At 38.3% G+C, this 15,505-nt stretch overlaps 2 protein-coding genes across 5 annotated transcripts in view; one reads left to right on the plus strand and one right to left on the minus strand.

Annotated features, from left to right (window-relative positions):
- The window catches only part of LOC131690108 (electron transfer flavoprotein beta subunit lysine methyltransferase-like), a 54,367-nt gene that overhangs the window by 16,611 nt on the left and 22,251 nt on the right, over positions 1 to 15,505 (minus strand). Inside the window, exons 1-2 of one of the 4 annotated variants that reach the window (XM_058975640.1) lie at positions 415 to 712; positions 100 to 324 (exon numbers count right to left, since the gene is read on the minus strand). The exons of 2 other annotated variants lie outside the window; for them this stretch is intronic. The gene's annotated coding sequence lies outside the window, so the exon portion shown is untranslated. Of the gene's footprint in view, positions 1 to 99; positions 325 to 414; positions 713 to 15,505 lie in introns of those variants that run through there. One more of the 4 variants, XM_058975637.1, reaches the window with a different exon arrangement.
- Positions 13,523 to 14,969, plus strand: LOC131690110 (uncharacterized). The gene is made up of 2 exons (XM_058975641.1): positions 13,523 to 14,029; positions 14,259 to 14,969. The coding sequence occupies exons 1-2, from the start codon at positions 13,724 to 13,726 to the stop codon at positions 14,448 to 14,450; spliced, it is 498 nt and encodes a 165-aa protein (XP_058831624.1). The 5' UTR covers positions 13,523 to 13,723; the 3' UTR covers positions 14,451 to 14,969.

Below are 15,505 nucleotides of genomic sequence, written 5' to 3' on the forward strand. Positions count from 1 at the left end.
AAGGAGGGTTTTCAGAGAAAACGATCAAAAAAAGAATCTGACATGATCATGACGAGCGAATGCGATGAAATGAAATGTAAGGATGACTCGTCAGTTTACCACTACTTGACGGAGGAGATCGCGACATCGATCAACGAACAAAAAAGCGGATTCGGTGGACTTCGAACCGAAAGCCGCGAGAAGAATTTGCCCAAAAATATTGCGTCACGTGCTTTGAGTATCCGCCTCTAAATTGCTGCACTCGTAATTCCCCAAAAGTGTAAAGTAAGCAAGTCAGCATGCGTGGTTCGAATGGCACCAGGTCACTTGCACCGGGCAGCTTTTCTGTTTTTCAGAAGGTTGTTCCAAGTGACGGTCGGTTCGAAAGAGAGCGGGTAGTTACGACCTATTTGTTTAAAAAAAAACAATATTCACCTGAGCACATTAGCAATGATCTAGAATACCCATCACCAACGCACGATCACTTTTTATCTTTATTTTTCCAACGAACACGGATTTTTGTGTCCCCGAACCGAGTTGGATTTTCCCATCGGTGTGGACGAGCGGAGAGAGGATCAACCGCGGCGTACGCCGTCGAGAGGAACTGGTTTTCATTAAGAATCCGCTAATTCCACGAACGATCACGACGAACCAGATGCTAACGTGTATTCCCCCTTTTGTAGGAACTTCGCGCGGCTCGATGCGAAGTGGAGGAAAAATAACAAAACGAACGTGTGCGTTCGCGATTAGCGGCAGTGTTGCCGTTACGTTGGGTAAGGTTTAAATTTTACCAAATGGTTTAAATATTTCATCGAGTTGATTGATGATGTAGATGTATGTCTTACAAATATCATTACAACCTACAATTCTTTACTTGCGGAAAACACTAGAACCGTCTCCAAAACTTTTAAATGTAAAGGCGTTTTTTGTCCCTGGATCAATTTCGATTTGTGGACACTGATTAAAATCAAAAGTAATTATCTGAAACGAGTAAAAAATAACCCCAATGATGAAAACCTCAAAGCTCTTCTGCAACACATAACTAAAAAAGTTAATGTAATGAAAAAGCGGTGCAAAAAGGCTTACTTTGAAAACCTTCTATCCAACACAACTCATTCAAAACTTTGGAAAAACATTAATACCATTTTTGGTCGTTCAAAGTCGGATGTTCCCATCAGCCTAATTTCCAATGATATCAGAGTCACTGAGACTAAAGAAGTATGTAATGTTTTCAACGAATATTTCTCTAGTATTGGCAAAAATTTGGCTGACAATATTCCCACAAGTCCCAACTCAAATCCTATTACAAATATACAACACGTCCAAGAAACAATCTTCTTGCGTCCTGCAACTATAAACGAAGTGATCCTTTTGATTAAAGGCCTCGAAAAAAATAACAGTTGTGGTCCTGATAAGATCCCCGCTAGTGTTCTTAAGAGTAACTGTACCACTTTTGCAAACATCCTAACCAAAGCTTTTAATTTAATAATTCAAACCGGCAGGTACCCAGACTGTTTAAAAATAGCCCGAGTAATTCCAATTTTCAAAGCTGGTGATCCAAACCAACCTTGCAACTATAGACCAATTTCAACATTGTGCGTTTTCAATAAAATTCTTGAGAAATTGCTCATCACTCGACTACTCGAGTTTTTGAACAAACACAACATAATTTACAACTACCAGTATGGGTTCAGACAGGGCTGCAGCACTTTAATTGCAATGACCGAACTACTTGACTCCATCATTAGTCAAATTGATAGCAAAAGAATTGTTGGTGCCCTTTTTCTGGACCTAAAAAAAGCATTCGATACTCTGGATCACTCAATCCTGCTTAAGAAGTTAGAATGCTATGGTATCAGGGGATTAGCAAATCATATTATTCGTAGCTATCTGTCGTATAGAAACCAATTCGTATCTATTGGAGACTCGTGTAGCTCTTATAGACCAATAGAAATAGGAGTGCCCCAAGGCAGTAATATTGGGCCACTGTTATTTTTATTGTATATCAATGACCTAGGTAGACTCGGGTTAAAAGGGACTCCTCGTCTTTTCGCGGATGACACAGCGTTGTTCTATCCGAACAACAACTGCCTGGATATTGTACGCGACATTGAATCGGATTTAAAAACACTAACAACGTATTTCAACGAAAACCTTCTTTCCTTGAACCTATCAAAAACTAAATATATGCTGTTTCGTTCATCTAGAAGAGCTATAGGCGTGCATCCAGACCCAAGAATGGGACAGTCTGTAATTCAGGAAACTAACTGCTTCAAATATTTAGGACTTCACTTAGACCCCACACTCTCCTGGATTGAGCATATAACATCTATAGAGAGAAAAGTTGCATCGTTATGTGGGGCTATGCGTAAAGTATGCTCTTTTGTTCCCCAGCATGTACTTCTAAAATTTTATTATGCGCACATCCACTCATTGCTGAACTACCTTGTATCTGTGTGGGGCCGTGCCAGTATCTCGAATCTGAAAAAGCTACAAACGCTTCAAAACAGATGTCTTAAAATTATTTATAAAAAACCATTTATGTACCCTACTATTTTGTTATACAATAATAATGCCCATAACATTTTACCTTTGCTTGGGTTGACTAACTACCAAACAATAATATACATCCACAATGCTTTGCATAATACTATTGCTCATAATAATCTAGAATTTACAACAGGCATTCGAGCTTACAGCACTAGACAAGCCAATCATTTGTTATACTCCAGAGTATCCACGAACCTTGGTCAAAGACGCATTTCTTTCATCGACCTAAGTTATTCAACCAGCTTCCTACTGATTTAAAGCAAATAACATGTCGCACTCGTTTCCAAGCAAAATTGAAACTAATTTTAAAAAATAAAATAGGAGAATTTTTAATATAAACTTCGTTCACCACCAATCGAGCTTATTCCTTTAGTTATAATTGGTTAACATTTTTTTTTAATAAAAACAATTGATAAATGCATTTTTTCTAGCAATAAGTAATAAATAAATTTAAATTATTATAAGCTTCCTGCAAAGCTACGATGGGACCCTTAAAAGGATTCTTTTCCGCTGGGTACTCGCCGTAGCTTCTTGTCAAATTTTGTGTTTTGTCGGTCTCGTATTGTTTTTTTTTGTTCTCAGCGTTTCCGCGATTCGTAACTTTGTTTTGTTGTGCTGACCTTTTTTTTGTACGCTGAGAACTGATGTGTCCACTACCAGGGGGCTCCGTTTGTGAGCTTTTTGGTGTGGGGGTGAGAGGCGGGCTATTAATAAAAAAAAAAAATATACAAGTTTTTTTTTATATTTGCTTTTGCAATTTTTTTACAAAACCAATAATTGAAAAGCAATATGTATCCAACGTGTGGTAAAAATTCTATCCTTAAAATTAGTTTGTTATAAAAAATATTTGTCGTTGACCATATTTATACCACCAGGATGCCCGATTTGCTAGCAAGTCGGGCTCTACAAGTACATTTGTCCTGCGTTAAGCCAAACCGAACTGAGTGTCATAATTTTTTCTTGTGTTTTTCGTGCCAAAATTCATTTCTCAATAACTTATCATTCACATAGAAAGTTAAAAAACACTTACATGCTTTCGTTTGCTATTTCAGTTCCCAAAAAATAATAGATATTGAAGTTTCTAGTGTTACAACAGAGCATGTACCTCAAAATGGCGCTTGGTCCTCTTTGGCTTATCATAGGCCATTACAAAAATGGTACAGAACTAACATAGCGGCTCTCAATCTTTTTCATATCAGGGACGCCTTCAAAATTAGCCATGGTTGTTGTGGACCCGCATTTATATTTAATTTTGTTTTATTTGACACTATGCGTTAGCATAACTGAGCTGTGAAATTGTCATGTTTTTATATAATGTAAAAATAAAAGAATAACACAAAGTTACAGCTTATACTGCGTTTTCAGTACCTCAGTTGGCGGTGATGCATTAGCTGTGTCGTCCACCACAACATGGGAGTCAGCCTTCGCTCGTCTGTATATTAAACTGGCACGTTAGAATATGCCCAGAGTATGTGCACAGCGTTACTCACCAATCGCGTTTTAACAACACGAACGGTTAGGAATTCTACTGAATTTTTTTTCTCAAGTATTGTTTATAGTGGATTTCACTTCTCCGTATGTTGATATAAATCTTTTAATGTGTTCTGGTTTAATCCGCGGCGCTAGGTCGTATATACGCACTTCAATTTTATCATCATCCATACATTGGTTTTAACATTGTCATATTTGAAGCCGTGTTGCATGTTGTTCTTTGCAATAAACTTTTCTGTCTGGACTAAACTTTTAAACGATACTTATACACAGTTTCTCACGTAGTGTAACTGTTTTCACTTATAATAATAGTTCAATGTCTACTGTAGGACAAAGAAGTAGATAAAGTCAATCGAAATAATATTTCCACGCTTTATGGGCACTTTTATCATAGACTAACAGACATAACACTATGAGGGAATTCCCTCAAAAATATCGATCCGGCAATTTTCACAGAACACCAGCTCCGCCTTTTATATACAGTCCCAAACATTCCCAACCACTACACATTAGATGCGCATTTGCGGCGTATTGGGCTTGCGGAGAGTAGTCTGTGTGCTTGTGACGAGGGCTATCACGACATCGAGCACGTTGTCTGGGTGTGCGCCGGGTATTTGGACGCCAGGTCTCAGTTAAAGGATTCCCTTCGGGCCCGAGGTAGACCACCCAATGTCCCAGTCCGAGATATGCTGGCAAATCATGATTTCCCCTATATGTCCCTTATTTATACTTTCATAAAAGTGATAAATATCCCAATTTAGCCCCTCTCTTTTATTTCTCGTTTTTAGAAGTTTCCTCCTGCCTTGTGGAACCGATCAGCTCCAGACTGTCACTATGTAACCGCCGTCGCTCTTACCACTACGGAAACTGAACCGAGAGCGACTCGAGGTCCCATGACTTTTGAATGATTCCCCGCGGGTCCGAAGAATACCATCCGCTAATCCGACCTACTACACTGAGGCGCTAATTGGTTTCGCTGATCTCCCGTTTGTCCGAAAGTTGCAAGTTTTGCTCTTCTCTCCCGGTCATCATCTACGCATTCTCTCCCCTGCCCTTGATACAACTCCTTCTACACCGATTTTGAAAATAATCCCCCCTCTGAATATCTTGACCAAGCATAAGTCTCCGATAAAAAAACAAATTTATATTCCGTATTCCTAGTTTTAAGATATTTGTAATTTTACCTCTTTGTTAAAACTATTGTCCCCCATCTTGTAAATAGAATAGTATCCCTAGTTTTAAAACACCGGTGAAATTTTTCATAAATATTTGTTCCCCCTTTTGTGTACCAAACCATATTGTTAGTTTTAAGATAAATGTAAATATTTCCTAAAAACTACTACTATTGAATTCCTTGTTTTAAAAATTTTCATAAAAAAAAATTTTTGCCCCCTCTCTTGTATATAGAATTTTATTTCTAGTCTTAAGATAGCTGTAAAATTTTTCTCTTTCATAAAAAAAATATTTCAACATTGTAACCTCCTAGTTTTAAAATATCCAAAATGTAAAAACAAAAGAATTTGGCACCGCCAAGCTAACGCATTTGTGCCTATCAAATAAACGAAATGAATAAAAAAAAAGTCCCAAACATTCATTTGCTGGTGGGTTACCCCTCAGGTTTGGGAACAATTTCTCACTAGTGGTCTATCTCCCATACGTTTGTTCATATGTCAGTGGCGCCATAATTGCAAATGTGGCCACAGTCCCAACTACAAATACATTTAAAATGATCGTCAAAGCGGGTGAAGCATTGTTTTCGAGTGTTATGTCTGTTAGTCTGTGCTTTTATGTTCTGTTGCTGGTTCATTTCACTGCGCAACTGGTGGCGATGATATAATACTGCTTGTGAAGATAAATTTTGTTTTGTTAGCAATATATTATTTTCTGTTTGTTGCGAAAAAGCTTAAAATTTAAAGATCCATCCGGAAAAAAATGTTCATCATCGCGGCTCTTCAGAAACCTTACCACGGCCCCCTAGGGGTGTGCGGATCCCGAGTTGAGAATCATTGAACTAATAAATAAACATATAAACTAATGCTTATATAACTTTTAGCATAAATGCCGTGAAAATATGTGTAAAATCATGTTACATAGTTTCGATTTCGATCATGTTACAGTTTTGATTAATAAACTGAAATGTTTTGAAGGCGAAAAAATTACTAAAGTTTGTAAGCCGACAGGGAAACAAAAAAAATGGAATGGGTGGAAAAATACTTACCTTTGTACGAGTACGATGCACTCCGTAGCGTGTATTGTGTATGTAACACAATGCTCACCGCTGTTCCTTATAATCGATCACATTTTCATGTATATTTGGTTTGTTTTCGCTCTTGTGAACGTTTCGGTAGGTCTAGATAGGTGTAATTTTTTCACATTTGTATATAAAAGTTTGGGTTTAGTAAAGCTTCAATTCTCCCCCAGTTGTGAAAAAGTAGTGCTAAATTTGCTATCCATCAAGCTATGGTGGTGGTGGAAGGCGGTTTGCTTACCTCTAGTGGTCATCGCACAGAGGAGTAACTGTAGTCGAATCCTGGCCAAAATTATTTGCTGCTGCTATTGCACTTATTATGAACTAAAAATATACAATAACAATGTTCTTGTTGCATAATCCATCGTAACATTTCGACATACTTTCCTAAACTGGTGGAAATCTCACAAGGAAATTCGTTCAATAACCAGTCAACAAAGGGTGGAGAAAATTATAGTAGGAAAAGCTTAGCTCCCAAGACAAGAACCCAACTAAGGATTATGGCAGATCTGCATAGGAATTATGTATATCATCAGAGACATTGTTGTCTGGTTTTTTGTTATCACAAGCAGGGATGTAATGCACCTCAGAGCAAATAAAGAGAAGAATAAAAACGCTCTTTGCACTTTTCATGTGAACCACCGCTCTTCTCTTTCACAATAAACCTCTTCACTCAGATGTGTGTTGCTCCCATACGTGCATTGTACTCCATGGCTGCACACCTCAAAGAGTATAAATAAAGAGGCTCTTTAGTGTGAATCTTGGTCCCACGCGCACGGAAGCAGAGAAGGCAACCAAAAACCATTTTAATAACGTTCTTCCTATCAAACGTTGTAATTTGATTCGCCTTCCTACCGCTTACCAGTAAGGGGAGGTACAAAAAAGTGGCTCTTCAAGGTGACTCTTTGAACGAAATTGTGCAGCTCTTGGTTCACAGATCTTTCTCTTTTTCGTTTTGTGCGGTCGTTCTGCACATCGCAGTGTTTTAGTGCTGCTCTATTTTTCATCGTTGTATTTCGCTATTGTGTGAGAAAATAACAAGCCTGGTCACAAAATAGCACAACTCGATCAATCGAGAAGTTGGCGCTTATCATAATCGTGTTTTGCTATATCTCAGTAACCCAGCAGCATTTAATAAATCTGAAAACGCCACTTTGTAGAGATTTTAAAATAAAGTAGCATGGCATATCTAACTCAGTTAACCCAAAATGGCGTTTTTTTTCATAAGATAGCAAAACAGCGACGAAATAATGTTAGTAATTTATGGAGGAATTTCTTCTGCATTTTTGAATATCTTTTAATGCGGCTAAATCATGAATATAGTAGATTATATTTAAAATTCGTCTCACAAAAGAAAAAAAAGTATCCAAATATGCATGCAATTTCGAAATTATCACCGGCGTCAATAGCTTATTGCTAATCGCGATTGTTGTCGATTGTAAGAAAATAAACTAACTTTTGCTCGGAATCTGAAGCTAGCTATGGTCTCCCAGTTCATATAGTGCAGAGATTAGACACAAAGCAATCTGATACGTATACGTATGATGTCTGCTTACCCTATGTGGGGAGAAATTAGCCCAGCGTTCTTTGACAATTTTTTGCGACATGAATTGTGTAAGAGTTTGTTGATCAAGATATCTTCGATGCCCGTTATGAGATTATATGTTTGATGTTCTTATATTCAACAATGCAATTCAAGATGTCGGACAAAATGAAGTGCACTAGTTTTGGTTTTAAAAAACCTTCTATAATCCACCTAGTTGTGCAGTTCTAATTTACCTAAACTATTATTCCATAACTGGTTATGTTTAACAGTCGGACTACCAAGGGGATCAAAAAAATGGGAACACTTAAATTTACCGGTCAAATCTCAGCTATTACCTAATCAATTACAATCGATTGGTGTATAAAAGGCTATAAGTCATTGCTTTAAATTTAAAGTTATATGACGATTTTTTTTAAATTCTGAATTACTTCGTATTTACTGAACTTTTCCTACTACACACCATTATTTTGATATTTACATATACTCTTAGAAAAAATGAAAATTACATATGACGTAAATAAAGTAGCGACATATTTTTCTGTCTGATAATAGAATTTTACATGTTATGATATGTAAAATTAAATATTGTGATTCTTTTTATGTAAAACTCAGACTGAATGACCTAGGAAAAGCCGAACAACTCACATTTTTACATGTAATTAAATGTAAATTTATGTGAATTGCGACGCTCCTTTTATGTGTATCTGGCAATACGTAAAATTACAAGATTTTTTTGCTGTATACAGTGTTGAGTTTCTCCAGCTTGGAGAAAATCATTGGTGTAAGGAAAATTGAAAATGGTTGACAAACGGCCAAGATACGATTGTTTAAACTGAAAAGCTCATTTTGCTGTACTGACTTTCAGTTACTGTTTTGATAATTACTTCGGATATACATATTCCGAGTGTTAAATGTCTGCAAAATTATTATATACAAGCGCTCGACTACCACTAACCTGAAACCTGGCGTTGAAACACTAGCAACAAAAATGGAGAATATTTAAATTAGCTATGGAATTTATGTTTCTACTTCGTCTCATCAGAATCCGACACTAACTTAGTGACAAAACTAAGCTAGCGTTGAATTGACGCTAGCTCCAAAAACGGAAACAGTAATTGTGTTCCTGAGCCAACTTCTAGTCAAGCGTATTGTCTCGATAGAAAAGGAGTTCATTTTTAAGCTGATGAGAACTAGTAAAATCGAAATGAAATTTCGCATGTGGCCGATAACTTCAACCCGTAATACAAGAACCAAAACTCTGATTAACATGAAATGCTGTAGCTTTCATTTGAGACTAAATTTGTGAAAATCAAGTCAGTCATTACTTAGAACCAGATGTGGAGTCAATTCAGGAACTTTGTCACTTTTCCGCAGCTTCTGGTTCCGCCAAAGGTGTCCAAAGTGGTTAACGTGGGTTTGATTGGGCATCAGTGAGCTGAAGCTATAAATCCAAGTAATAGTAATCTTTTAGATAACATGCTGATTCCGATTAATATGGGAATTTCATGCGTAACCGCACTGTTCAACCGGTAACTCCGAAACCGGAAGTCGGAATTAAATGAAATTTATTCACACTGGCTCTCATCAGATTAAACAGAACATTTTCGCCTTGCGCGTCATCACGAATAACTAGGTGTTTGCTCCGGAACACCAATCGTGTCTCCGTTTTTGGAGATACCATCCATCCGGCGCTAACTTAGTCCAGTCACTAAGTTAGTGTCAGATTCGGATGAGACGAAGCCGAACCGCAATTTCCATGACTAATCTTACTGGTGGTTGAACTCCAATCCTCAATTTACGGACACTCGACAATCGCCAAAGCAAACTGTGAGGCAACAAATACTTGATGTTTCCTATTTCCTCAATCATGCACAAATGAGTAGTACCGCTAATATTTATAGATTCGACTAATATTGTTGTTCCACGTCGAAAAAAAAAATTAATCATATTTTACCAAAGAAAAGCAAAGAATTTTCTTCTTTTGGTGGGTGAAAATGTAAAATTTTTAAAGATGGATTATCGTCTAACTAAACCTATAACAAAGAACCAAGCGCTAAAATAATTAGTTAAAAGGAATCAACACAAAAAGCACTATTATTTCTGTTAGAGGGTGGATCAATTGAAAATTGGTCAACTTAAATTTAGAGCTTTTTTTTAAATCGTCCATTTAAAAAACTTGAATGCGCCTGATTTTGTGAGTGTGTGTGTATGGAATGTGGCTTCTATTTTATTTTTGCCATTTTTCAATCAGCTGTCAAAATGGCGCCGAAGCAAGAGTAACAACTTATTAAAGAAAGAAAAATATTTCCACATGGATTGGGCTAAATCGCTGAGAGTTGCCAAACCGATTGTGACAAGCTTTAGTGTTCGAAGAATGACTGCCGACGGCTAGGAAACCGGGATCAGCAGGAAACCGAAATCAGAATTTCGCAGTAGCTGGAAAAAGAGTGGCTAGCACGTTCGAACATAATCCTAACCTTCTCATTAGAGATGTCGGCAACAAATTGAGCATATCGCACATAACCGTGCAAAGAGCCAAGAAAGGAGCCAGGCTGTCAACGTACAAGGTTACAGTAATACAGAATCGAGATGGCAAGCACGGCTAAAGCAAGAGTGCGTAAGTTGTACACAACATTGTTGATAAAGCTTGATTGCGTCGTAATTGACGTTCAAACGTACGTCAAAACAGATTGCATGGAATTCTGAAGTTATGGCTTTTACAGGCTACCAAAAAAAATAAGTTTAGGCAGAAATGGTTTTCATCGCATCAGCTACGATGAAATACAATATTTATATATAAGAAGTTAACTGCCCATATATGCATAAGAGTCCCATAATGAAAAACAGCAAGCCGAGAAAAACGCTGTTCAAGATTTACATTTTTCATTAAGCCTTATGGATGGGACAACCATGTTTTGGTATTTATTCGATATTTTCAGAACAAACCTCATAATCCTATGTGTGCATTATGATTCAGTGGTGATGCAGAATACAATCCAACAGATATCTCATTTTCGACAAAAATCCATATGGGACTCTTATGCTTATATGGGCAGTTAAGGACAGCACTAAACAAAACAACATAGCCGTGTGAACAGCCCCACAATGGTAAACACCTAAAAATGCGCAACCAACAATTCTAAGGTTGACCTGAAAGAACTCGCCACTAGCGAATTTGCAAACGCAGCGGCTTAAGTCGCGGTGCACATAGCACAACAAACGTGAGTCATTGTGTTGCTCGAAGAATTAATGATTGTTTATAGGTATCCGCGGTAAATAATCGATTTCCAATGACACCGGCTGCAGGTGTTTATACGATTGTATAGAATTTGGCTGTGCCAATATTAATTAACGTAATTATTTACATAGGCGTGGCGTTTTCATGATTGTGAGCACATCGATACAAATGCATAATTATGTTCGGGAAATAGAGCGTTCAACCACAGACTAACAGACATAACACTCAAAAACAAAGCATCGCCCGCTTTAACGGTCATTTTAAATATATTTGTAGTTGGGACTGTGGCCACATTTGAAATTATGGCGCCACTGACATATGAACAAGCTTATGGGGGATAGACTACTAGTGAAAAATTGTTCCCAAACCTGAGGGGTAACCCACCAGTAAATTAGTGTTTGGGACTGTGAATAAAAGGTGGAGCTAGTGTTCTGGGAAAATTGTCGGATCGATATTTTTTGAGGGAATTCCCTTATAGTGTTATGTCTGTTAGTCTGTGGTTCAACTACTTACGTTAGAACAGGAGAACACGAGGTTCTGGCGAGAGCCGAAGGCTCACTAACACTAAACCAATTAGGAAGTACTCACGTTCGGAGAACCTTCGTAAAATAATAGAATACAGCAAGAGTTACTTTAAGATAGAGGAGAATAGGAATACATTAACATAAAAATTACATACGAAGGAGAAAGATGGAAAGCCATGCGACACCAATACAAATATAATGTCAATCGCATGCTGAACAGGGATAGATAGTCAATAGTTGTAATTTTTGCTGAAGTAATCAAGAAATTTACTATATAAACTTCAGAAGATTTAGAATCGAAGCTTTTTTCTCCCTTTTTCAATTAACTCGATCAAGGCTGGGCCCCATGTACTGTGCGTACCTCTGGCTGCCAACAACCGAGATCGATTTTAAGTTTTAAATAATTAGGCGCGAAAGATTCGCATAGTAGAGTAGTCTATACAGATCCTGTAAGAAAAGTAGGGAAAATATATAGCGCTCTCGTTTTACAATCCATTGTGTTTCTATTTATTTACGCCGCATTGTGTTTTCGTTATTTACGCCGCACGTGGACTACTGAAGGTGTTTTCTTGAACTAAGAACCCAGTTCACAATGAAATAATCAAAATTGTGAACATTGATTTCAAATTTGTGATTTAGCTTACGATACCAAAATTACAAATATTTTGCTATCGCTATGAAAGAATTCACGTCAAAACTTTCCAAACATGGGAGCAATTATACCAGAACCACCCCTAGAACTGTGACTTTAGTGCAGGAGAAACAACGTTACTTGCGTATTAAGAAAAAAACTGCATACGGTAACGAAATATATAATTTTAATTGATAGTTATGTTTTCGTAGCATCAAAACCCAGTCATATAATTCAAACCATGTTATTCACGAATATGGACGCTTTTGTTCATATTGCAAAGGTCACATCACAACTGAGAAAACAATCATTGCCATTTTTTGAATTTCGATAGCAGGGGAAATTGATTCAATTCGGACTCCTAGCTGCTCTTCTGCCATTGCAACACCGTTAGAAACCTATCTACAATTTGCATGACTGTCAAATATTGTTAATTACTTCAAGGGCGTGATTCGAGGAACTTGTGTGCGAAGAAACGGAACATGCTTCTTAGCTTCGCGGACGACATCGATCATTACTGGAGTTGATCGCTGAGCATTTTGAAAGGGAGCCTGCGAGAATCGCACAGACCATAAAATTTAACAAAACGAAGTATATGGTAGCTAATGGTGTCAATTCGAAAAGTGTTTTTTACGAGGTGTAAATCGATGGGGTACGGTACGAGATTATTCATGAGCTTATATATCTTGGAGTACTAGTGATATGTGAAAACGATGTAAGCCGCAAGGAAAAAAAATGCGTGTTCCGACTTTGAGTAATATTTTCTACGGTTTGCGTAGTCCGCTAAAGTTCTCTAGCCAACGGACGTCCCCAATTCTTTTTATATGTAAATTGCTGATACTCCCAGCGAGTTGTTTTGTACGACAATGAAGAATGGATTTTAAAGGATAGTGCTCGTTATGTTTTCTACTAAACACAATCATGAATCAGGAATTAGGTACTGGTATTTACATCAAAACCCAAAAAAGAATGATTTGCATAATTGTATAACTCTAGGTTGTTTTTTAATTAGTCACGTAATTAAAATACATAGTTGTGTAAACAAACTTGTGTTTGTTCTTTGAGGACTCGTATTTTGTTGGTAAAAAAACTATATCAAATATCAACAAAATAAGTAAATCGATGCCCCATCAGTCGCCGGTTCATGTTTCAAATGAAAGTCAACTGAATCCTGTGTGAGAAACGAAATGCGCTATCCGAGCCAAAAACCCTGCCAACACTGACACTGACCGGCACATTGTAGCTTGCTGCGCACGAAGTGATTGTCTATAAAAAGACCGCGTTTCGGCCGGTCGAACAATCATTTCGCGCAACGTAGCTAACGTATTCGCGTCGCTCGTCAACTGAGTGAGCAGTTAGTAGTAAACAAAATAAAAACAAACCCGTTCGTTTAAATCGCTTAAATCCGGTTCAAGTGAACAGACAAACACTCAAACAAGCAACAGCCTTGGATTACCCGAACTGTAGTGCCTACCAGCCAGTCGCTAACAACAATAACAACAACAACAGCAGTACGATGGTGGTAGCAGCAGAGGAGCAATACCCCGCGATCAAGGTAGCAGCGTCGGCGATGGCGTCGTCGTACGACTATAGCGTCGAGTGTGCACCGATTGGAGTGACGGCAAAGCATGCGCTGCTGCTCGCAAACATTGAGAAACGACTGATTATGGGCTTATCGGATGCGATTAGCAGCCTGGCCAAGACGCCCGAAGAGTATCTGTTTTGCTTTATGGCGCCATCCCAGCCTGGCGACAGTGCCACTCACATGCACGAGGTGCTGCTGCAGGCCTTCTGTTTCGAGCACGATATTTACATAATCAAGGTGGGTAGATTTTGCGACAATTGTCGCCTTATCAGTGACTGTTTTGGCTATGGGGTGGGGAGGTTAAGGTGGAAAGTTGAAACGCAAATTCTCACTTTTCTTGGAAACGATTTCATCAGCTTTGTTTATCTGCTAGTAGATGGTACCTGCATGGGGTTCCCATTTACATACATTGTACTCGATGTAGCATAATATTAATAGAAAGTTTTTCTTTGTCTATCGATTACAGGTTGACAGCACGGAGAAGCTAAGCCGCCTACTTGGCTCCAGTACGCTGCAATCGTGTGCACTGATCCAGAAAAACTGGTCCGCGGATCATCGGACCGAACTTCTGTCCAAGGTCGAAGACCAGCTGGTCGACTATTGCGAAGAGCACTGGGATTCACCGATCAAACCAACCGTCAGACTACCGGATAAGTAAGAGAACTGCTCGTCTATCACAACAAGTGAATGGGAACGATAAAAACTGGGAAAATACCTGTAGCGGAGCACACCAGCGGCAAAGGAATTTCCCACACGGACAGTGGAGAACGCTAAATGCATCGCTCCGTCCGGTCTACGTAACATCGTACGAGTGAAATCGCAAACAAACGGTTGGGAAATTCCCACAAACCGTCGAAGTTAGCACAGTTTTGTGAACGAGCGAAACCGGTTCGAGAATGCAAGTACAGCAAGTGAACTGAAAACTCGAGACGAGCAGTTGAAGTCGAGTGTATTTGTGACTTATTGCTGTTATCCACGGTAATGACAGGTGTCGATCAGGTGAACGAAGATAAAACAAAGAGAACAAATATGGCTCGGCTAGACACCTTGGTGATCGATTGCTACCCGCATAAGTGGAAAGTGGAGCGTGCTAATTGAGTTAGTGGAGGTGTAAACTTTTATTTCGCATCATTGGATTGTGTGAGGTCTTGGGAAGTGCCGTATGTTAAAGTGGAAAATATAACACCATATAATGAAATATTACGATTGTTATTAATGTCTATATCTAATGTATATCACAGTGATCCTTTTGAAGGTTGATTAAATGGGAAGCTCTTCGTTCCGCTTTGCGGAAAATTGAATAGCTTTGAAGGTTTCGTAGTCTATTGCTGTGACTTTGGTATTGACATCGGCGTGTTTCAATCATTTTCTACTGCGAAGCATGTCCTTGTGATTCACTGAGGATGCTGCACCCGGTGTCTTCGCCGCTTCGACTACGATGGAAGCGCGTGGTCTATTATCACTGTTTAGTGAAAATTAACAGTGCTAAATGAAATTAGAAGGCTTGTCGAGGTTTCGTAGGTAAAATTTCCATCAAATCAAATATTACAAAAATAATAAAGATGAATGTGTCGATTAATTGGCTTTGAATAACGGTTTTTGGTTGCAAACTAGTCTGTGTGAGTATGGCTAGATCTACAGGAAAGTTGCTTCGAAGAACCACATACTGCGTATGAGTAATTCAGTTTACATTTAAGTTGGTAGAACAGGTTT

The sequence above is a fragment of the Topomyia yanbarensis genome, chromosome 3 (genome assembly GCF_030247195.1).
Source record: "Topomyia yanbarensis strain Yona2022 chromosome 3, ASM3024719v1, whole genome shotgun sequence".
NCBI lineage: Eukaryota > Metazoa > Arthropoda > Insecta > Diptera > Culicidae > Topomyia > Topomyia yanbarensis.